Consider the following 23,617-nt stretch of genomic DNA (forward strand, 5'->3'; position numbering starts at 1 on the left):
AACACTGCATAAGATATTTAGATTTTTCAGAGAATGTATTTTTAACATGTGTATTTTGTCTTCTGTACTGGCGAGTTTTTATAGTCAAAACAAGTGAAAAAATCTACCAGTGCTGAAGAAGTAATCCAAAGTATTTAGAATATGTTACTGACCTTGAGTAATCTAACGGAATATGTTACAAATGACATTTTACAGCATGTATTCTGTAATCTGTAGTGGAATACATTTCAAAAGTAACCCTCCCAACCCTGTATATATATATATATATATATATATATATGTGTGTGTGTGTGTGTGTGTGTGTGTGTGTGTGTGCGTGTGTGTGTGCGTGTGGTGTGCGTGTTACTGAACTGTTTTTATTTATTTTTTTTTATTTTTTTTATATAGTTAAATCTCTTTTATAACTCAGATCTTGTGACCCCACTGTTTATACAAGTGCTTCAAAGAGCCCAGAAATCAATACACTTATATATACAGCAAAACTGGATCTTGATGAGAACTGGCATCATTGCTGAACCTGTTGTAAAAAAAAACTACTGAAGAACCTTTGTTTTAAAAGAAATATTCCAGGTTTAGTATAAATTAAGCTTAATCAACAGCATTTGTGGCATAATGTTGATAACCACAAAAAATAATTTCAACTGGTCCCTCCTTTTGTTTAAAAAAAGCAAAAATCGAGGTTACAGTGAGGCACTTACAATGGAAGTGAATGGGGTCATTTTTTGAAGGGTTTAGAGGCAGAAATGTGAAGCTTATCATTTTATAGAAGCATCAACATTAACTGTTCTGTTAAAACGTGTGTATTATTTAAACTTGTATATTTATTTATAATTATTTATAAAGACTTAAAGGTCTTTTTAGGGTTTACGGCAAGGAAGTTGTGATATTTAGATATAACTTTACACAGAAATAGTCAGTAAGCGATTTTATCACACTAAAATCATGTTAACATGCATATTGTATACATCTTGTGGACATACTTTTGAAACAGTGAGTAATTGCCACTATTCACTTCCATTGTAAATGCCTCACTGTAACCCAGAAGAAAAAGTTAATTTAATCAACATTATGCTACAAATGCTGTTGATTGAGCTTAACTTGTATTGAACCTGGAATATTCCTTTAAGATTGGAACTATCTTTGCACATACATCTGTCATCCACATTTTTCTTCATAATCGGATAAATAATAGTAAAGTAGAATGATTCGGAATTGTTCAATAACACAAATGACCAAATTTAAACTCTTAAATGTATTTAATACAGGCAATTTTATAAACTTGCATGGTTTAAATAAAAATAAAAATAAAGTATTTGTCTTACATGTAAACTCCATTAATTGCAGCACAGCGTCCGCGCCTTTTCCATTTATTACGTTGGTGTAAATCCAAAATCCAAAACTGATCCATGATGGTTACAAGCCCAATCCCAGATAAAATTATTCCGTAAAGATTCTCAGACTGCCTCTGATGTTGTAAGCAAACTGTTGTCAATTTAAATCAAGATGCCACGCAGATACATTACTCTTAAATCTCACGCGACGCTAATTTTACGCGTTTTAATTCCCGGAAATAGTTTTACGCGCTCCAGATGTAACGTTTCGTATCAATAGAAGTATCCAAACAATGTCTGTGATCCACATTGGAGACTTTTTCTGCGCGTTTGCGATGATCTTCTGCTTGCTTTGCGCGCAGAATCGGTCTCTGTGCGCAGAAAATGCTGCGCTGCCAAACACCCCGTGCGCGTCCTTGAACTGCGCTAGAGGATTACGCACATCAAAGGCAGACATTTGCGCACGAGAAATTAGTTACAAAAGCAATCATATAGTATATGAATGTACGACTCTTTTATTGCATTTCTTGAGTGAAAAATGTGTAGATGTGTCTAGTCAACAGTTTTAGAGGCATGAACATGCTTAGTCCTTTAAAGTCAGGATTTGTGTCATATCGCCAAGATGAGATGAGTAAATCTTGGTAAATCTCTCTTTTTTCCCCTTCTGTTTCTTACAGTGGATTTTAGTGTAGGTAATAATGAGCATTTTGAAACATCTCAAACATGTTGTCATTTCAAAGTGCGAAGGGTCTCCTATAAATGACACTTTTATCACTGGTTGCAATTTAATGTAAAATCCATGAGAAAGCAACATACAAAACGCTTTACCATCCAGAAATGAATTGATTATACAGCCTCTCCCTCTGCTGGCCACAATGAAGTCCATATAGTCTGAAAATACATCTGTTTTTCTGTGCATTCTCTATATAAGCTGAATTTATTTATTACACACTGCATTATTTTAGCCTGTTTCCTTTTGTGTTTTTATTTAGGCCTACACTTTTCTTTTTTTTTTTACATATAATTTATTTTTGTTCATTTTAAATGGACTTTTCTTATTCCTTTATCGTTCATTTATTTTACTCAATATTTTACTCAAATTTTGATTAACGTCTGATCTTATGTTCTTTTAATTAATATAAAATAATATAAATAAAAATTCTATCGATTTACAGTATATAGATTATATAGTCATATATTTTATTTATAAAACATATTATTATTTATTTTTCTATAGATACAATAATCAAAGTTTTTAAAATAAATATTTCATCTATGAGTGATTTCTACTCTTATAAATATTTTTATCTAAATTAATTTCCATTGTATTGTATTGCATTTCACATTTTGAATAAGCTACCTTATATATTGTATTTATCTTAATTTCCCCCCTCCATTTCTTTATTTAGTTATACTTACTTTCTTTATTTACTTCATCTTATTTATTTTCTATATTGTCTATTCCAGTACTCACGTTTTAAAAATATAGTGGTTCTCAACCAGAAGGGGACCTTAACTTACTTAAAATATACTGAAAATATATAAATTAATATTTTAAATAAGTTACATTTAAAAAAACAAAAAAAACTTGATAACATAATGATAAAAAAAATGCATTTAAACTGATGTCATATCTCTTACACGGGGAAAATGCACTGCTGAGCAGTCACTCTAATGTTTTCTTTTGTTTTGTTTTTTTTTTTTTTGTTTTTTTTGGTAGAAGGGGGCCTGTGAATTTTGTCTTGGTCAGTGGGGGTCCTTGGACTGGAGAAGGTTGAGAACCACAGTTTGTTTACAATCATGCCCATTAAAGGTGCACTCATTAATTTTTTCCTCATTAAAAAAGTTTAACTCTTAAAGACATGAATTGTAATTTTGCAATATATGTATGAAATCATGACCACTCACATTAAAATGAAGTCTCCAGTCATATCAGTAACCTTATAAAAGCTGTTTTATTCTACATGGAGAGGGTCTGCACATGGGGGCAGCCATGTTGGAATCACATGACCAGCCGAATACTACTCGTTTAATCTCACTAACCATCCTGTTATTTGACACTTTCACTCATTGATTAAAGTAATCATGGCTGACTGTGAATACTACATTTCTACAATGACATCTGAAACTGAAAACTATTGATTTTAAGATAACACAAAGACAAAAGTTACTGAGTGCACCTTTAACTTGGGTAGTAGGCTCGTTCGAGATGAGAAAAATCTGCGCAGCACCGATCACCGGTGATCACCGAGAAATGTGTCCGAGTGTGGTCCGACTTGCTCTGATGTCATGCTGCCGTATGCCAAAAAACGTGGCTTTTATTCAGCTGTGCCCGATTGCAAGCACGACGGGAAACGGCTTGCTGACGACACAGCTTATTGTTCACTGGACTAGAGACTCTGCTGACCACATGATGTAATTTATTTTCCTAATTCCAAAATATTTAAGTCTGTTAACTGTCATATATCTCTGTGTAGTCTGTTCAAGGGCATAGATTTGGCTTGAACTTTGAGGGGATTGCAACGTGAAGCATTAACATGTTCCAATTGATCATGGTATAAATACTGGAGGGGGGGTTGTACTTGCTTGTTTTTATTATTGTGAGGGGTTACCTATTTTTGGGAATTAAACCCAGTATATTTCAGTACTGTTGTACATCATTGTTTTAGTAATACTGATCACAAATATTAAATTGAAATTATCTTTGATGTGACAAGCAATAATGTAATAGAGACTTAACACTGCTCTGCAGCAATTTAACGCATGGACAAAGAAGTTTAAAAATCATAAGGATAATCAGCCATATGGGCCACATCCTGTTCTGGAATGAGTGTTAAGATATGTTGATTGGTATTAGGAATTAAATAGGAATAGTGTAAATAAAAACGTATCCACATATCTGTCAAGTTTTAAAAATGTCTTTATCACAGTGAATACTGATAAGGGCATGTCAATATAATGCCATCCAAAGTTTCTTAATGTGAATGTATGTAGGCCTACACATTGTATTTCTACACATAGGTGTAACCTATTAAAGTGAAATGCTTGTCAAAAGTCAATAATTATTAAACCATAATTAGGAATAACAATCTGCAACAAGTGCCACAGGTGTGTGTTGTGCTTGTTTCCTATAATGACTTTGGTAATAAAAGGCATCCACAACCTTAATGTTTGAGAATAGGCAAGATGTGTTGGTAACATTTAAAGACCACCAAGGAGCAATAAACTTGGCAGTGACCAAGGAAACTGCAGAGAGACTGAAAAAAATGGTGAGTAAAAACAAAAATGAAAAACATCAATTATGATGATTTTAAAGATCATTTATTTTCAGAAATCTGTTCTTACAGATAAAAAAATATGCAACATATAATGGAGCAAGTAAGAGCTGCAGAACAAAAGCAAGGTACATTTTTTCTTCACAGCAAGCAATTAACATTTTAAATGATTATGTCCCAATGGGTAATGCATTCAGCTTGGCAGCCTCCAGAGAAACACATCACCTGCAAATAACAGTCCATTCATCCCTCACTCCGTACCTCTCATGTTGCTACCCATCCTTCTGCATCATCCACCCCACAAACAGTGAAAGTTGTTACTGACTGCAATCCTCCACAATCCATGTGGTCAGAATGTCAGGAGACCCAATTAGGTATGTAATATCTATTATTATGTAATATGTAATGTAAGTGTCTAAAAAATACAACATTTTACTTAGTTATAAATTGATATCTTCGCAGAATTCACACACAAGACCACACATCTGCTGCTTGACCTGACAAGAATGTACCTGCATGTATATAACAGGAATAAAACTGAATTCTATAAAAAGTTAGAGCAAGATTTCAAAGACAGAAGTTACAACTTTAGTAACGATAATTTGAGGAAAAAGCTGGGAAATATGCTTTCCACATATAAGAGGGCTAAAGACTGGAGTTGGGCAACAGGGGAGGGGAAGATAACATGGGATTATTATAAGGTAAGGGTTCTACTCCCAATGCAAATGCACTGCAATTGCATCTTGATCAATTGTAATTCTCTATTTCCTTTGTTAAATGTGTATCCTTACGGCAAATGGAGGATTTGTTCAGCATATCTGGGGTTGGGATTGCTCCACCAGGCACCATATATTCTACACCACTGTTCCAAAGCAATCCAACCTCATCCCAGACAGCAGATCCACTTTCTTCATCTGAGCAGGCTAGCAGCTCCCAGGAACAGCCTCTCCTTGAAGAGCAGCCAGGTCACTCTGTGAGAATGACAGAGACCCAGAGAAAAAGACCAGCTAGGCCATCCTTTCAGGAACTTTACGAGGCCCATTCAGAGAGGAGAAATGCAGCCATGGAGACACCGGTGCAGTCTGACCTGGAGTGGTGGAGATTGCTAAAAGAGAGGCGGAGAAGAGGGTTTGTGAGGAAAATGATAACCTGCCTAGGAGAAATGAACAACTCAAAAAAAATTGGGAAAACACAAGAACTGATAATTGATCTGTTAAAAATAAAGAGCACCAGTACCAAAGCGTGTCTTTCAGATTGTGTGCTTCATTCATTCTACAGCTTTATATGTCAAATTCAAGCACTGCTACATTTCAGTCCAAAACATTTAAGGGCAGTGGTTGGTTGGCCACACTCTCAACTTTGAAGTAAGTCATTCTCTAGAGACCACTGATACTCTGAAATCCCCTGCTGATGCTTGTGCTCCAATCACCCAGTTACCATGAGCAGCCACATAGACACAGAAGTAGCCTTAATGATAAAGAGCCACTTTAAATCAAAGGATGCCTTGCAGCCAATCCTAATACAAAGTAGTATAGGCTAGAGTACCATGTAAATCATTTGATCTTAAGTGCTTCACATCACCCTGTGGTATACCATCCACCAGCTCAATAAAATGCACAATCAGGTCACCATTGAAAATCTGGGATTGTAAAATCCATTTAAACCTGTGAATACACTTATGAATTTAAAACAATGCATAAAGACAAGTTATGCCAAATAAGAAATGTTTCAGATTGTGCATTATTTGTTGGTCACTAATCAAATGTAAGCACATTTGGACCATTGATCAACTCCTTTGAACAAATAATAATAATAATTCCTTACATTTATATAGCACTTTTCAAAGCGCTTTACATAGTAAAGGGGGAACCTCCTCAACCACCACCACCAGTGTGCAGCATCCACCTGGATGATGCGACAGCAGCCATAGTGTGCCAGAAAGCCCACCACTAATGGGGGCCAGTGGGGGGAATTTGGCCAGGACACCAGGGTTATACCCCTACTCTTTTACGAGAAGTGCCCTGGGATTTTTAATGACAACAGAGAGTCAGGACCTCAGTTTAACATCTGCTTAGCTTTAGTGGGCAACCAGACAAGACCTGCAGGGTGATATGGCTGCTGGCTATAAAAGGTCTGTTTTCCTTGCTTCCACTTAAGCGAAGAAGATTCTCTTTGGAACATTCTCAAATCATGAATCATCAGGTTTTGCACAAACTTGTGGAGTCCATTCCAGCTTGTGTGCATGCTACCAATAAAGCAAAAGGGGGACGTTACAAATAAGAAATTCTAAAATTAACATTACTTTTTCAACTCACTTTTTCACTGGAATTAGATAACTGTTATTGAAACAAATGATATTAAAGAGTTCAAATTAGACACAAATTCAAAATAGATCAATAGTCTTATTCATTTAATATATTCACTTTTCAGTTCATTTTTTTTTTATTATTTTCATAAGAAAGCTTTCTGTATATTTCCAGATTTAAACTGAACTTCTCATCCCAGATTTATAATGTAGACATTGGAACCCCACTGTATATGAGGAAAGCTGTGTGTTTAAGAATTGAAGCTTTGACCCATGGAAGGGATGTTTAGATGTGGCCACAAATTACATCTCTGTAATGGGATGTATCATGGTTGTGGGCTTCTCGTAGGTGTGGCTCTTCTTCATGCTCTGCTGCCTCCTCATCCTCAAAATTTGCTCACCTATCTCTGAACAAATGTTGTGAAGACCGCAGCAGGCTGTGACTGCCAAGCTTATGTTCTTTACATTCTTCATATGCACACATCTTAGTCTCTGAAACATTGATTTTAATATGCCAAAGGCATAACCACATGGGCAGCATTCAATTTCTGGTTATAGCGCCTCTGTCTAGCAGTCAAGTGACCATTGTCTCTATAAGACTTCATTAGCTGAAGCAATAGAGGGTATGCAGAGTCACCAATAATATGCATTCCCTCTGGCACCAGGGAATGGGGATCTTCTTCGAGAAGTCGTCCCACCTCTGAGAGATGAAATGCTCTTGAATCGTGCAACTACCAGGATGGCCAACACTGACATGACAGAACCACCGCTGACTGTCACAGAATCCTGTGAGGATAACAGAATAAAACTGTTTCCTATTTATCTAGGCCACAGGATTCTCACGGTGTGGCAACCATCAACTGCACAGATAATGTTAGGAAATCCAGCCATTTCAAATCTCAACTTTATGGGATGTAGTGAGATAAATGGACAGTGACAAAAGGGCAGAATTCATGTAGATGTGTTGAGACAGTAGATTTGTTCAGGTTAAATCTGTCTGCCACTCCCCTTTATGACGCCTGGTTAGAAAGAGTCCATAGAGAGGCAAGAATACTGCTTATCAATGGCACCTTGGTCTGCTGTTTATTCATGTAGACTGGACCAAGGGTATTTATGAGATCCTACATTAAGAAGGGGAAGATTCTTCATCAAAATATCATAGAAACACATACACAATGCATTTCATTGCTATTATTCACACAATGTACATACCTCAACATGCAACCTGGGCAGTCTAAAATTATTTTAAATTCAGATGGGCTGTATAAGGGGACAATATCCTCCACAAAGCGCTGTACCTTGGGAAGACTCCTGGGGAAAAAAGGACCATGCATTACATAGCTCCTTCCCCCAAAGGAACCACCTCAACTAGTTGTCAGTTTTTACTTTATAATTTTTTGAGTGATAGTTTGAAGCTGAGTAAGCTTTACGGTGAATAGATTACATTACACTAGGGTTAGGGTTAAAGTTCAGCTGGCTACAAAAAAGACCACAGCAGACAGTCGTGTTTTTTTAGAAAAACTGAATACACACTTGCCAGTAATGAGCACAATTTACCTTCGATCATCATGTCCATGTTCTTGTAGAAGCAGGGGTATTTCAACTGCATCTATTTCATCTGCAATTAAGAACACGAAGAATGCGATATCTGCCATTGCTCACGTAGATCATGAGCAAGTCAAGTCATTTGTAGTTGCATAGCACCTTTCACAACACACATCGTTTCAAAGCAGCTTTACAGAAAATCATGCATTAACAGAAAATGAAACCGAAATATCTATAAAGTCTTAGAGTGATCATTGTATAGTTTGATTAAATATGATTGTAAATTATGTATAAAAATAAATTAAATAATAATTGTATTTAGAGCCCCAGTGGGCAAGCCAAAGGCGACTGTGGCAAGGAACACAAAACTCCATAAGATGTTGGTTAATGGAGAAAAATAACCTTGGGAGAAACCAGACTCACTGTGGGGGCCAGTTCCCCTCTGGCTAAGATAATGAATATAATGCCAATATTAGTTATGTATATTGCAAGTCATGGTTTAAAATTAGTAAACTAATAAGTGTTAAGGGCCAGTGTTAAAATAAAGATTTTGTAAGAACTGTAAGATTAATGACTAATGTCTTTGAAGTTCATCCTGGATTAACTGCACAAATTCACATACAGTAGATGCATTGTCCTTTGTTAGTTGGCTGAAGAAGGCTTTTGTTGAAACTTTGCACACGTGTTCTATGTGAGATCCTCTATCTATCTGAATGGTTTTGACCTAGATCAGTCTTAAGAGTTTTGATTTAGACTCAAAAATGTACTACAGAGGCCCACTATAGGCTTAACAAAATGTACCATGCTTTTACTATAATAAAATGGGTTCCCCTGGGGCTAGGCACACAAAACTGTAATACAGTGCATCCGGAAAGTATTCACAGTGCTTCACTTTTTCCACATTTTGTTATGTTACAGCCTTATTCCAAAATGGATTAAACTCATTATTTTCCTCAAAATTCTACAAACAATTCCCCATAATGACAACGTGAAAGAAGTTTGTTTGAAATCTTTGCAAATTTATAAAAAAAAATAAATAAGAAACAAAAATCACATGTACGCAAGTATTTACAGCCTTTGCTCGATACTTTGTTGAAGCACCTTTGGCACCAATTACAGCCTCAAGTCTTTTTGAGTGTGATGCTACAAGCTTGGCACACCTATTTTTGGGCCGTTTCTCCCATTCTTCTTTGCAGGACCTCTCAAGCTTCATCAGGTTGGATGGGGAGCGTCGGTGCACAGCCATTTTCAGATCTCTCCAGAGATGTTCAATCGGGTTCAAGTCTGGGCTCTGGCTGGGCCACTCAAGGACATTCACAGAGTTGTCCCGGAGCCACTCCTTTGTTATCTTGGCTGTGTGCTTAGGGTCGTTGTCCTGTTGGAAGATGAACCATCGCCCCAGTCGGAGGTCCAGAGCGCTCTGGAGCAGGTTTTCATCAAGGATGTCTCTGTACATTGCTGCATTCATCTTTCCCTCGATCCTGACTAGTCTCCCAGTTCCTGCCACTGAAAAAAAATCCCCACAGCATGATGCTGCCACCACCATGCTTCACTGTAGGGATGGTATTGGCGAGGTGATGAGCGGTGCCTGGTTTCCTCCAGACATGACGCTTGCCATTCAGGCCAAAGAGTTCAATCTTTGTTTCTCATGGTCTGAGAGTCCTTCAGGTGCCTTTTGGCAAACTCCAAGCAGGCTTTCATGTGCCTTTTACTGAGGAGTGGCTTCCGTCTGGCCACTCTACCATACAGGCTTGATTGGTAGAGTGCTGCAGAGATGGTTGTTCTTCTGGAAGGTTCTCCTCTCTCCACAGAGAAACGCTGGAGCTCTGTCAGAGTGACCATCGGGTTCTTGGTCACCTCCCTGACTAAGGCCCTTCTCCCCCGATTGCTCGGTTTGGCCAGGCGGCCAGCTCTAGGAAGTCCTGGTGGTTCCAAACTTCTTCCATTTGCGGATGATGGAGGCCACTGTGCTCATTGGGGACCTTCAATGCTGCAGAAATGTTTCTGTACCCCTCCCCAGATCTGTGCCTGTACCCCTCCCCAGATCTGTGCCTTGACACAATCCTGTCTCAGAGGTCTACAGACAATTCCTTGGACTTCATGGCTTGGTTTGGTTTGTGCTCTGACATGCACTGTTAACTGTGGGACCTTATATAGACAGGTGTGTGCCTTTCCAAATCATGTCCAATCAACTGAATTTACCACAGGTGTACTCCAATCAAGTTGTAGCAACATCTCAAGGATGATCAGTGGAAACAGGATGCACCTGAGCTGCAGCAATCAATGTTGAGTGTCATGGCAAAGGCTGTAAATACTTATGTACATGTGATTTGTTTCGTTTTTTATTTTGAATAAATTTGCAAAGATTTCAAACAAACTTCTTTCACGTTGTCATTATGGGGTATTGTATGTAGAATTTTGAGGAAAATAATGAATTTAATCCATTTTGGAATAAGGCTGTAACATAACAAAATGTGGAAAAAGTGAAGCTCTGTGAATACTTTCCGGATGCACTCGTGGGAAGACCCCGATAGCGTATGCAAAGTTTGGGAACGATCGCTCATTCGTAGCCTACATGTTTTCACAAGCTCATCAGATTGTTTTCTCTTTTTCCTATATTGTTGCTACCCTTGTCAAATTCCAAACAATCCGGAATTCTATTGGTCATTATTTCCTTTGTTCAGTTTGATCACTTAATCATCTGGTATCTTTTTCACCCTCTTTATCTGTCTGACTCTGTTTCTGCCTAATGTGATTTCACCTATTTTAGGAAAACATTTTCCCCCAATGTACTCTTGATACGTCAGAATGACCTTTTAATGAGCCGAAACAGGTGTGCTTTTTAAAATATTTCACACAGCAGTTACATTACCTATTACAGGGTTAAAGGTCATGTTTGGGTTGTTTTCTCTTTTTGTGGCATTCAATAGATTGAGGCAGTAAATGATGTTCTGCTGTGATGTGTATGAACATGTCGCTATTGTTTATGTTCGACCTCTAGAATTACATTACTGAACAGCAGGTCTGATTAGGAGACACATATATTGTCTAAAGAAAGCTTAAAATGTCTGCTTTTAAATAAAACAATTAACTTATTGAAATTGATAGTTTATGTATTCTATTTTAAGGGTGTCGTCCATCATTAGACCGAGGTGATGCAGGCCGAGATCAGTGAGGTGCTTCGCAGTTCAACCGGCTGGTAATTTCGGTGAGGTCTATCCTAAATCCAAGGTTCAGGTAACGGCATATGAAGGATCCCATGTCTTATGGTTGGAGTTGGCATCAAATCAAATCAAAATCAAATCAAATCACTTTTATTGTCACACAACCATATATACAAGTGCAATAGTGTGTGAAATTCTTGGGTGCAGTTCTGAGCAACATAGTAGTCGTGACAGTGATGAGACAATTTACAATAAACAACAGATTTACAACACAGTTTAAAATCTAATATACACATAATTACACAAAACACAATATACAAATAATAACATAAAATGTACAGTTCATCCTCTGAAGTCCGTTTAATAGACTGAAGTGATGTCTGGCTGGCACCGGCTGCATTTAGTCGTCATCACTCAGAGACACGTAGCAGTGGATCTGGTGACCTTGGGATAGGAGTCCCGAGGTTGAGACAGGGAAACAAATAGAATAATATTAGCATAGATGCCATTAAATCTTTTTGCAGTTATAGATCACAATCAATGTTTCAGGATCAATGTTTCAGGTTTCAGGCAGACCTAACTAAAGCAGCCTAATTGTGAGTTGATGGGCAAATTAGGTGTATACCTGGCTAAATAGATAAGTCTTTATTCTAGACTTAAATTCAGTGAGTGTGTCTGCATCCCAAACAGTGTTAGGGAGACTATTCCATAGTTTAGGAGCCAAATAGGAAAAGGATCTACTTCCTTTTGTGGATTTTGATATTCTAGGAACTGAGCAAACTACGAGAAGTGGAAACTGTCCGACTTGACTGCTCCTTTTTGATCCCTCCATTGACTGCAGCCGCGGCGTTTGGCATCTCGAACGAGCCTCCTGTCTTGTTTTGTCTAGATAGAAGATAACCCCAGGGTTACCTTCTTACCTAAACTCTCGCGAGAGCCGCATTCGACGTTAACACGCTGTGTTTTTTGTGTGTATTTGGAGTCCTACAGAAACCCTAGACACATAAACCTCACTCTTACCTTAACCCTACTACTAAATCTAGCCCTAAACCTAACCTTAGTATCAGCGAATGAGACTCTCGCGAGACTTAGGCACCCGGGATGTTACCTTCTAGACACAGCCACCTGTAATATCGACTTTCTGCCGGTTGGTGGCAGTAATGCAACACTTGAGTGAGGTCGAAGAAGAAGTGTAAAGCGAGGCGAGTGTGCTAACAGACAGTTGAGCATTATTTGCCTTTTTCACTTTTAATTTTAACGAATTAAAGAAAACCATGTCGGAAAGAAAAGTTTTGAACGTAAGTATCCCTGTCTTTGTTTTTATACCATTGTTGTAGAGCGACCTTAAGAGGATTTGAGATGTAATAATTGAGATTGCTAACAACATGACGATCAACTAGCAACACTATGCAAATATAAGTTCAATATAAGCCAAACAAGTTAACTTTTCATCTAGTGTGCTGAAGATGAACTGTGTTATTGGTACTAAGTACTATTTTTGGTGTACTTTGAAGTACCCTGAACACACTTGCCTAAATGGTAACACTTTAACCCTTGTGCCACCTTCGGGACATTCTTGTCTTTTTCATTTTTGTTTTGTCGATCATTTTGACTGTGTTAATGCCAACGGCATAAATTTAGCCAAATGTGTGTATTTTGGGGGGAATTTTGATATTTCAACCGTCCTATAATACATCTATAATACGCTGTGTACACAAAATACTTACACTCAGGACCTTTAGGACAAAAATGTCCCCATTGAAACCCATTAAAACTGCAATATTTGATCCCAGTGCCATTAAAGCATAAAATCATGAATTCTATGATATTATGCTTTCATTCTGGAGCCCTGGCTTCAAAATTTACATTTTTAATATTTTCCAGCAGATGGCGCTATTTTTCTCATGATTAGCCTATGGAGCAAATACATGCTTTTTTCCTATTTTCTGTTTGCTGTATTATAGAGCACTGCAGGCCAGTTGAATAAATGATGCAGCTAAAATTTTGTGGTTTGGTAATGATGTCAGAGTGTATTTTGTATGTGTGTATATATATTATTCATTGTTAATTCATGATACCTAATGCATTAACTAAGGTAAATGAATGGAACCTTACTGTAAAGTATTACCGCCCAAATAAACCTTAAGATAAAATGTTTTGTTTACAAAGTTTATACTGTGATAATCTGACATTTTAAATAGTTTTTTCTTGTTCTTCTACCTCAGAAATACTATCCTCCTGATTTTGATCCGTCTAAAATCCCTAAACTCAAACTCCCCAAAGACCGTCAGTATGTGGTCAGATTGATGGCGCCATTTAACATGAGGTAAGACATGATCTGAGAGATGAATTATCTATTGTTTCATTATATCTCCATCATATAAATACTTGCGCTGAGATGGCCATGACCTATATGTTTCTTGATTACAGGTGTCATGCTTCGAGATTGTAATGTTCTGTAGTTTTATTTATTATCTAGGTTCAGCATATAAGGACATGCTTTGATATGGTAATTCTTGTTGTTTTGCAGATGTAAAACATGTGGAGAATACATTTACAAAGGGAAGAAGTTCAATGCTCGCAAAGAGACCGTTCAGAATGAGCTGTACATGGGGCTGCCCATTTTCCGATTCTACATCAAATGCACAAGATGCTTGGCCGAGATCACGTTTAAGGTAAAATAATGAGCATGTTAATCATTCTACATGAACCCTCTTAAAACCTGCTTACAGACAATGTGATATTTTACATATAGAGGCAGAATGTTCAATTTGGGTGTTTTGTATAATATTGCATTTTTATTAGGAAGATAAACAGTTCTTTGCTGTAAGTTTGGTTGGTTGTGTTTGTACTAAATCTGATCGTTCGCTTTCACAGACAGACCCAGAGAACACAGATTATGCCATGGAGCACGGCGCAACACGTAACTTTCAGGCAGAGAAACTGATCGAAGAGGAGGAGAAGAAGATCCAACAAGAACGAGAGGAAGAGGAACTCAATAACCCGATGAAGGTCTGATACAAACCACATTTTTTAAATGTCTTTTTTTATATTATTGTTTAGCTAATGATACATCTGCGTAACCCCTGGATTTATTGTTTTATTCTAGATTTCATGTAATAACTCAAAGAACATTTTTATCACTTTTTGATTTGTGCAAGCTCTTACACTTTTTATTTATTTTTTATCAAATAACAAAATAAACATAACTTAGGGTTCCCACAATCATGGAAAACCTTGAAATCAGAGGTCGACCGATAGTGGATTTTGCCAATACGATAACTAAGGTGATAGAAAAGGCTGATAACCGATTAAACGGCCGATAGTTTTTAAAATCGATTTATAGAATGTTAAATAAATGTTATGATGGGCACAGACATCAGGTTGGATGGGGAGCGTCGGTGCACAGCCATTTTCAGATCTCTCCAGAGATGTTCAATCGGGTTCAAGTCTGGGCTCTGGCTGGGCCACTCAAGGACATTCACAGAGTTGTCCCGGAGCCACTCCTTTGTTATCTTGGCTGTGTGCCAAGGGTCTTTGTCCTGTTGGAAGATGAACCTTCCCCCCAGTCTGAGGTCCAGAGCGCTCTGGAGCAGGTTTTCATCAAGGATGTCTCTGTACATTGCTGCATTCATCTTTTCCTCGATCCTGACTAGTCTCCCAGTTCCTGCCGCTGAAAAACATCCCCACAACATGATGCTGCCACCACCATGCTTCACTGTAGGGATGGTATTGGCGAGGTGATGAGCGGTGCCTGGTTTCCTCCAGACATGATGCTTGCCATTCAGGCCAAAGAGTTCAATCTTTGTTTCTCATGGTCTGAGAGTCCTTCAGGTGCCTTTTGGCAAACTGTCATGTGCCTTTTACTGAGGAGTGGCTTCCGTCTGGCCACTCTACCATACAGGCCTGATTGGTGGAGTGCTGCAGAGATGGTTGTTCTTCTGGAAGGTTCTCCTCTCTCCACAGAGAAACGCTGGAGCTCTGTCAGAGTGACCATCGGGTTCTTGGTCACCTCCCTGACTAAGGCTCTTCTCCCCCGATCACTCAGTTTGGCCGGGCGGCCAGCTCTAGGAAGAGTCCTGGTGGTTCCAAACTTCTTCCATTTACGGATGATGGAGGCCACTGTGCTCATTGGGACTTTCAATGTTGCAGAAATGTTTCTGTACCCTTCCCCAGATCTGTGCCTCGATACAATCCTGTCTCGGAGGTCTACAGACAATTCCTTGGACTTCATGGCTTGGTTTGTGCTCTAATGTGCACTGTTAACTGTGGGACCTTATATAGACAGGTGTGTGCCTTTCCAAATCATGTCCAATCAACTGAATTTACCACAGGTGGACTCCAATCAAGTTGTAGAAACATCTCAAGGATGATCAGTGGAAACAGGATGCACCTGAGCAGCAGCAATAAATTTTGAGTGTCATGGCAAAGGCTGTGAATACTTATGTACATGTGATTTTTTTTTTGTTTTTTTTTTTTAATAAATTTGCAAAGATTTCAAACAAACTACTTCCATGTTGTTATTATGGGGTATTGTTTGTAGAATTTTGAGGAAAATAATGAATTTAATCCATTTTGGAATAAGGCTGTAACATAACAAAATGTGGAAAAAGTGAAGCGCTGTGAATACTTTCCGGATGCACTGTATAATTTGAAAGCTTAGAAGCTCTACTTTCCAACTTTTCAAAACTGAATAAGCGCATTGAAATTTGCAGACAAATCAGAAGTGTTCTGTTTTGATAATTTATTTAAAATAAAGTTGCACTGTACCTATTATTGCAATCAGTAAAAACATCAAACTGATCAAATAGCCATGTGATATGTTGTTGGAAAGCTTTCAAAGAGTAGAATGCAACCAGCCTATTTGTTTTACTCGCAGACAAAAATGTAGCGAGTATTAGCTATGTATATGTCTTTGGCAATTATGTTGGTGTTGCTTATATGCCACGTTTTCATTTATAATTTACGACAAATAAACGGAACATAAAATATCACGTACCATTACTTAGAGGAGTTGATTATCTTTCAACCAAGGTACACAACCATACACAAGGTAATCAGATGCATAGATCATTAGATAATCCACACGAAGCACAATGTTACATTTGGCCACCAGGAGATGGCGCCACAGACTCAATGATACAGACTCATTGAGTCAAAAGGCACTCATTCTGTGAAATATCTTTACTAAAATCATGTCTGCATGCTATGCAAACCTTTAGTCATTGTTGTGTTATTTGTAATTAGTTCTTATGTACAATTATTATGTTTTATTTGTTTGGAGAGGCTTTTGGGCACATGAGACATTTTTGGACACTATGATAAATTATTTTTGTAATGCTATAACTTTTGATTGCTTTGTCGTATCAACACAAAATTTCTCATACAGTTGACATTATTGGGAACAAAACAAAACTTTTTTTGGGGCAACCTTATTCACACCAAGAGATATATAATGTCAAATAAGAAAAAGTACATTTTTGGCTCTTTTTTTTTTTTCTCTGTGTGTGTGTGATTTTTCAGCAGTTTATTAGTCTGAGAGTCTCAGAATGTATCAGTCTATATTATTACAATTTTGAAAAGTTTTCTTTACAATGATACCAAACTTTCTTGATTTGTGAGTTGTTATTTTGAGTCGGTTCTTTATAGAGAATCTGTCATATCTGATTTTGAAAGGTTTAAAATAAGAAACTGGAAAGGTCATGGAAATTCATTGGTCAAAAAAGTACGAGAACCGTTATAACTGAAGAGCCTTTACTAATGAAGGCTATGTGTAATGCAAGGAAGGGTTTCATGTATGCCTTAAAAAACAAGCCCATTCAAACTCAAAACTCAAGTTGGCCCTCTGAATGCTCTGAAAGGTTCTGGAGAACCGCACACGGGACTCGAAGATGGAGATGGAGGTGCTGGAAAACCTGCAGGAGCTGAAGGAGCTGAACCAGAGGCAGGCACAGGTGAACTTTGAGGCCATGCTGGATGAGTATAAAGTGATGGAGCAGAGACAGAAAGAGAGAGAGCAGGAGGATGACGAAAGAGAGACCAAGTATGAAATTAAATTATTGACTGTGTGTGTGTGAAAAATGTGTACCGAAAAGAGAATGAATCCATGCCAATGCTAAAACTAATATTGATTTTAAACAGTGTTTTTGAACTCTTCATTATCTAATTATTATGCATGACATTTTTATAACCTCGTTAAAGGTATAGTTCACCCAAAAATGAAATTTCCCCCTCATATTGTTCCAGAACTGATTGGTCCTTTCTTCTTTGAAACACAAAAGGAGATGTTGGGTAGAATGAAAGCCTTAGTCACCATTCATTTTCATTCTATGGAAAAAGATGCAGTGAAATTGAAGGGTTAAGATTGGAACAACATTTAGTCATTTTTAGGTAAACTATGCCTTCAATTGTGTGACTACATAGTGTATATTAGTGCAGTGAATTCTGGAAAGGTTTCTCCTAGATTAAGGTTGTCTAGTAAAATATGCTTATTTTTTCCTCTGTTCTATTCCTCCTCATAGAGAGATGTTGGAGAGAGCTCTCGTCAAGCGACTGAGGGATTCTGACTCTGAAGAAGAGACGGAGAATGCAAAAGAACGAGGGATAAAACATGCAGTTGATAAACCCACAGACATTCTCACCACGGAGGTGAATACAGGCCCACAGGTAGAGCAGTTTTGCAGTCCTGTCGGGCTAAAATATTGATTTTCCGATGCAGCGCAATCTTCATTTGCACCATCTCAATATTGATTGTTGAATCTAAAGACCTCCACCCCCCTCCCAGTGCCAGTAAATCTCTCGCATATGAGACCACACTGCAGCAATTTTTTTTTTGGAAATTGTATTTATTCAGGAGAAAGAACCAGACAGATATCCGTGCAGTCCCGCTCAGCGTTAGTGATGCTTAGTCTGCTTTTTTGTTGGGGTTTCCTCTCTAAACAATACTGTAACTGAGTGGATGTTACCACATACAATGTTTTTCTCTCAGTTTTTCACAATTCCTGACATTTAATTGTAGAAAACATTCCCTGTCTTAGGTCAGTTAGGATCACTATTTTAAGAATGTGAAATGTCATGATAATAGTGGAGAGAATGATTTATTTCAACTTTCATCACATTCCCAGTGGGTCAGAAGTTTACATACACTGTTAGTATTTGGTAGTATTGCCATTAAATTGTTTAACTTGGGTCAAACATTTTGGGTAGCCTTCCACAAGCTTCTCACAATAAGTGAGAACTGACTCAGTTACACCAGTTCTGTCTGGAGGAATTTTGGCCCATTCCAGATGGTGTAACTGAGTCAGGTTTGTAGGTCTCCTTGCTCGCACACGCATTTTCAGTTCTGCCCACAAACTTTCTGTCGGATTGAGGTCAGAGATTTGTGATGGTCACTCCAATACCTTGACTTTGTTGTCCTTAAGCCATTTTGCCACATCTTTGGAGGTATGCTTGGGGTCATTGTCCATTTGGAAGACCCATTTGCGACCAAGCTTTAACTTCCTGGATGATGTCTTGTGATGTTGCTTAAATATATCCAAATAATTTTCCTTCCTCATGATGCCATCTATTTAATGAAGTGCACCAGTCCCTCCTGCAGCAAAGCACCCCCACAACATGATGCTGCCACCCCCATGCGTCACGGTTGGGATGGTGTTCTTTGGCTTGCAAGCCTCACCCTTTTTCCTCCAAACATAATGATGGTTATTATGGCCAGACAGTTCAATTTTTGTTTCATCAGACCAGAGGACATTTCTACAAAAAGATCTTTGTCCCCATGTGCACTTGCAAACTGTAGTCTGGCTTTTTTTATGGTGGTTTTGGAGCAGTGGCTTCTTGCTGAGCAGCCTTTCAGGTTATGTTGATATAGGACTCATTTTACTGTGGATATAGATACTTGTCTACCTGTTTTCTCCAGCATCTTCACAAGGTCCTTTGCTGTTGTTCTAGGATTGATTTGCACTTTTCGCATCAAACTACCTCATCTCTAGGCGATAGAATGCATCTCCTTCCTGAGCGGTATGATGGCTGCGTGGTCCCATGGTGTTTATACTTGAGTACTATTGTTTGTACAGATGAATGTGGGACCTTCAGGAGTTTGTAATTGCTCCCAAAGATGAACCAGACTTGTGGAGGTCCACAATTTTTTTTTTCTGATTTCTCTTGATTTTCCCATGTTGTCAAGAAAAGAGGCACTGAGTTTGAAGGTAGGCCTTAAAATACATCCACAGGTACACCTCCAATTCAGCACACCTCTTAACAGAAGCTAATTGGCTAACTGTCTAAAGGCTTGACATCATTTTCTGGAATTTTTCAAGCTGCTTAAAGGCACAGTTAACTTAGTGTATGTCAACTTCTGACCCACTGTAATTGTGATATTCAATTAAAAGTGAAACAATCGGTCTGTAAACAGTTGTTGGAAAAATGACCCGTGTCATGCACAAAGTAGATGTCCTAAACGACTTCCCAATACTATAGTTTGCTAATATAAAATCTGTGGAGTGGTTAAAAAAATTGTTTAAATGACTTCAGCCTAAGTGTATATAAACTTCTGACTTCAACTGTATATAATTCACAGCAGTTCCAATTATTTTTCGCTTCACTTGAGTGTGAGCCTATAGCTCGTGGCTCCCTTGACAGGCACCCATATGTTGAAAAATGCACACCTCATTGATTAACAGAGAGCTCACAAAAATTACCCACAAATTCAGCTCGGTTGCATAGCCAAGTTATCTTAAAGACCCAGGCGCTCCACTTTGCTGTTGTCCACCACATCACTTTGATGTTACTTTCCTTTCGATTTATTCTCAAAATATTACGACTTTAATCTCATAATGCTTCGACTTTATTGTCGTTATTTTTACTTTATTCACAAAATATTATGATCAATGACAATTGAATTTTAAATTGTTAAATGACATTGATTTTATTGTTAGCATTAGTTTCTGCACAATGAACAGTGAGCCGACAAGTTCTCGCTTTGATCGCAATGTTAAATTAAAAATGTGTTTTTGTTTATTGTTTGCCTGACGTTTGCTAATACAAAGTTCTGAACTGGTGTTAGTGTTGTGCTTAGTATAATTATTATTTGACAGGTAGGGTGGTCCTTTTTTAAGTCATGGAAGGAAGGATTCTTCTTTTTATATTTTTATATTTTTATTTTATTTTATTATAATGCCTGTTGTCTAACCCCCGGATGACACAGAAGTCTTGTGGCGCCCCTGTAATAAAGTACTTATGAATACCCAACAAAGGACAAAAGCATTCCTTCCTATTCTAAGTTTTCTTGTATCTGTCCATCAACCATATTGGCAATATTGTTGTGAGTGGGATAAAATAAACTGAGTTTGTCTGTGACAGTGTCACTCACTGGTCCCGTTTCAGATGAAAAGCACAAATTTGCCCGTTTGCGCGAGACCGCGATCGGCAGATGCAAAGCGGGTTGAATTGGACTACTGTTTGACACCACTGATTTAGAGTGTGGCGGGTTGAACAGTAGGTGGTATATTTCACCATCATATGTAATGGTGGCTCAAGCTAAACTCTGAATTTGCACTGAAAAACAGTCTTTAATAATGCACTGATATTCAAGAGAGCGATCGCTTCATTACTTATGGGAATTTAGACTTTAATAGGCAACTAGGTAACGCAAATACCAAAAGAATGTGCGTTTGCATTTTAAATTTCACCATAGTGTAATTTCATAAACTTTTTTTTTTTTTTGCTGTTGCGCAATTAATTTGTAATTAAAACTATATACCCATACGGATCGATATCGGAATCGAATCGAGAAATCTGTTTCGACATCCAGCCCTAGACTTTTCAGATTAAAATATCGTTTGTTTACAAAATAATTTGCACATACTTTTGGTCGCTTTCAGACTTTATATTTTCTTTTACACGACTCCCTGAAAAACTTGATTCTGATTGGCCAATCTCAACATTCTATGGTCAAAGAATTTTGTATTATGGCCATTAAACTGTAGAATTTATTGTCGTCCCAGGCAACCGAGTTTCTATATCGCTATACTAGTTTCAACTGTCTTGCATCAATCCACACTCTTCTGTTCACATAATAAAATAATCTCACCTTAAATCAGTATTTCATGTCCATTCATTTAATAGTTTGGTGAATAGCCTTGTAGTAAGATAATGCACATGTAGATAATGTACAGTCAGCCAGATATCATTACAACAAAATTATGACTCTAAGACATTATAGGTAATACAGTTTCATTTTCTGTTAATGCATGATTTTCTGTAAAGCTGCTTTGAAACGATGCATGTTGTGAAAGGCGCTATACAAATAAAAATGACTTGACAAAATCCTGGACAGGCTGATACAAGTCTCCGATGTGAAGCCAACAGAACATTATCCCTCTTGGTGCACATCTGTGGTAAAAAAAATAAAAACTTGGTTCTCAGTTTTTTTTTTTTTTTTTTTTCATGTCCAAACCTCCCAAATCTTAGTGAAAATTATGTTTGAATATGAGTTTTTGTTGTCAACATGCCTTGTCTGACATTTCTCCTGGTCTGTACAGGGTCTGTCGGCTGTGGGTGTGAAGAAACAGAAGGTGGAGAGCTGGGAGAGGAGTGTTGGAAGTCTGGGTGGGAGGGGAGCGCTGGGCTCTCTGGTGGTGAGGAAGAAACCAGCAGATTCTGTTCCCAAACTTGCTTCAAATACACCACAGCCTGCTGCTGAAACAAAAACAGGTTCTTGTTGTATTAAAATGTATCAGTGAATACAGAATTCATGTGATGGAAACCCTGCTGATGGATTGATGTATCAGACTTGATTGAGAAGTTCTGCTGTTCTCTTGCAGTTTAAGGTTTTGCCATCTCTGATAACTTGCTTCCTTTGTTTCTCCCCAATCACGTAGGGACATGCGCTGCCAAACCAGCAGCATCTACAGCTTCCAACGGCCAGCCGGTCGTATCTCAAAACTGTTCTTCTCTCAGCCTCTTGGGGGCATACTCAGACAGTGATGAAAGCAACTCCGACTAGGCTGGAGTGTGGCAAATACTTGTGACTGCAAAAAATATGCTCATCTTCAGACCACCTATCTCCACTTGGCCCATATTTAAGTTTCCTCGACCTGGACTCCTTAAAAGTACACTTGAGAACCAATGGTTTAACTTAGCTGGAGGATCTCTGTTTCAGTTGCATTGATTTAATGTTTTGATATATTAGATTTGCACCATGACGATGTTTCTAATGTACCCCATAATGTGTTTCAGATGTATAATATACTCTGTAAAGTAGTATTTGTTTCTCTATGTTTGTTCAATCAATAACAGGATATGCATTTGAGGGTTCCAGCTGACTTATCTTAAATCTAAAGCATATTTAGACTGATCATCTCTTGTCCCGCATCATAAAAGACACTTTTACCCTCCCATCCATTTAACAAATAAATTATTTGTCCACTTTCCATTCTGACTATTTCCTCTTTTTGATAATGGATGAAATATTGTCTAATAAAATAAAAGCTTTTTTCACAGCTATATTAAGCCATTGGAATTTTTGATGTTCTGCATTTTAATATCCCTAATGGCATTAATGGGTTGTTTTTGAGGAAATGCTTGCAAATGTGATAATGCAATCAAGTGTTGTGGGACAATCCCATTATTCACCAGCTCTCACATCGATCCACCACAGTGCTACTGGTGACCTTATAACCTTACGATTTGACCTTTGTATACTGATGGTGAAGAAGGTGTTAAATGAGGGTTAAGAGTGGCAGATGGGACGTATATTGACTAAGAATGTAATTTTATGTGGTTAACCAGAAGCTTTTGGTATCATGCATTTTATTTGACTAATATTCCCTTCAATTAACCTTAAAACAGTGCACTGAACATCACATGCGTGCTACATTTAGTTTAATTTAATGCATCGTATTAAGCATGTAGCATTATGCAGAATGCATGCCAACCTTAATGTGGGATAGAAAAAAAACAAAAAACATCTGTAATGAGCCTAAGATGGTTTGCTGGTTT

General features: G+C 37.9%; 1 protein-coding gene across 2 annotated transcripts; it reads left to right on the forward strand.

Moving 5' to 3' along the window:
- The first annotated feature begins 12,776 nt into the window (after nucleotides 1-12,776).
- On the forward strand, nucleotides 12,777-23,049 carry yju2 (YJU2 splicing factor homolog). Of its 2 annotated transcripts, none has more exons than XM_051701750.1 (8): nucleotides 12,777-12,918; nucleotides 13,846-13,946; nucleotides 14,151-14,295; nucleotides 14,498-14,632; nucleotides 17,482-17,663; nucleotides 18,142-18,286; nucleotides 22,159-22,330; nucleotides 22,498-23,049. In XM_051701750.1, the coding sequence occupies exons 1-8, from the start codon at nucleotides 12,895-12,897 to the stop codon at nucleotides 22,620-22,622; spliced, it is 1,029 nt and encodes a 342-aa protein (XP_051557710.1). In that variant the 5' UTR covers nucleotides 12,777-12,894; the 3' UTR covers nucleotides 22,623-23,049. The 2 variants fall into 2 exon arrangements, with proteins under 2 accessions (XP_051557710.1, XP_051557709.1); XM_051701749.1 differs by having other exon boundaries at nucleotides 18,142-18,285; nucleotides 22,149-22,330.
- The last annotated feature ends 568 nt before the right edge of the window (nucleotides 23,050-23,617 follow it).

Source organism: Myxocyprinus asiaticus, chromosome 6 (genome assembly GCF_019703515.2).
Source record: "Myxocyprinus asiaticus isolate MX2 ecotype Aquarium Trade chromosome 6, UBuf_Myxa_2, whole genome shotgun sequence".
Classification (NCBI taxonomy): Eukaryota; Metazoa; Chordata; class Actinopteri; order Cypriniformes; family Catostomidae; genus Myxocyprinus; species Myxocyprinus asiaticus.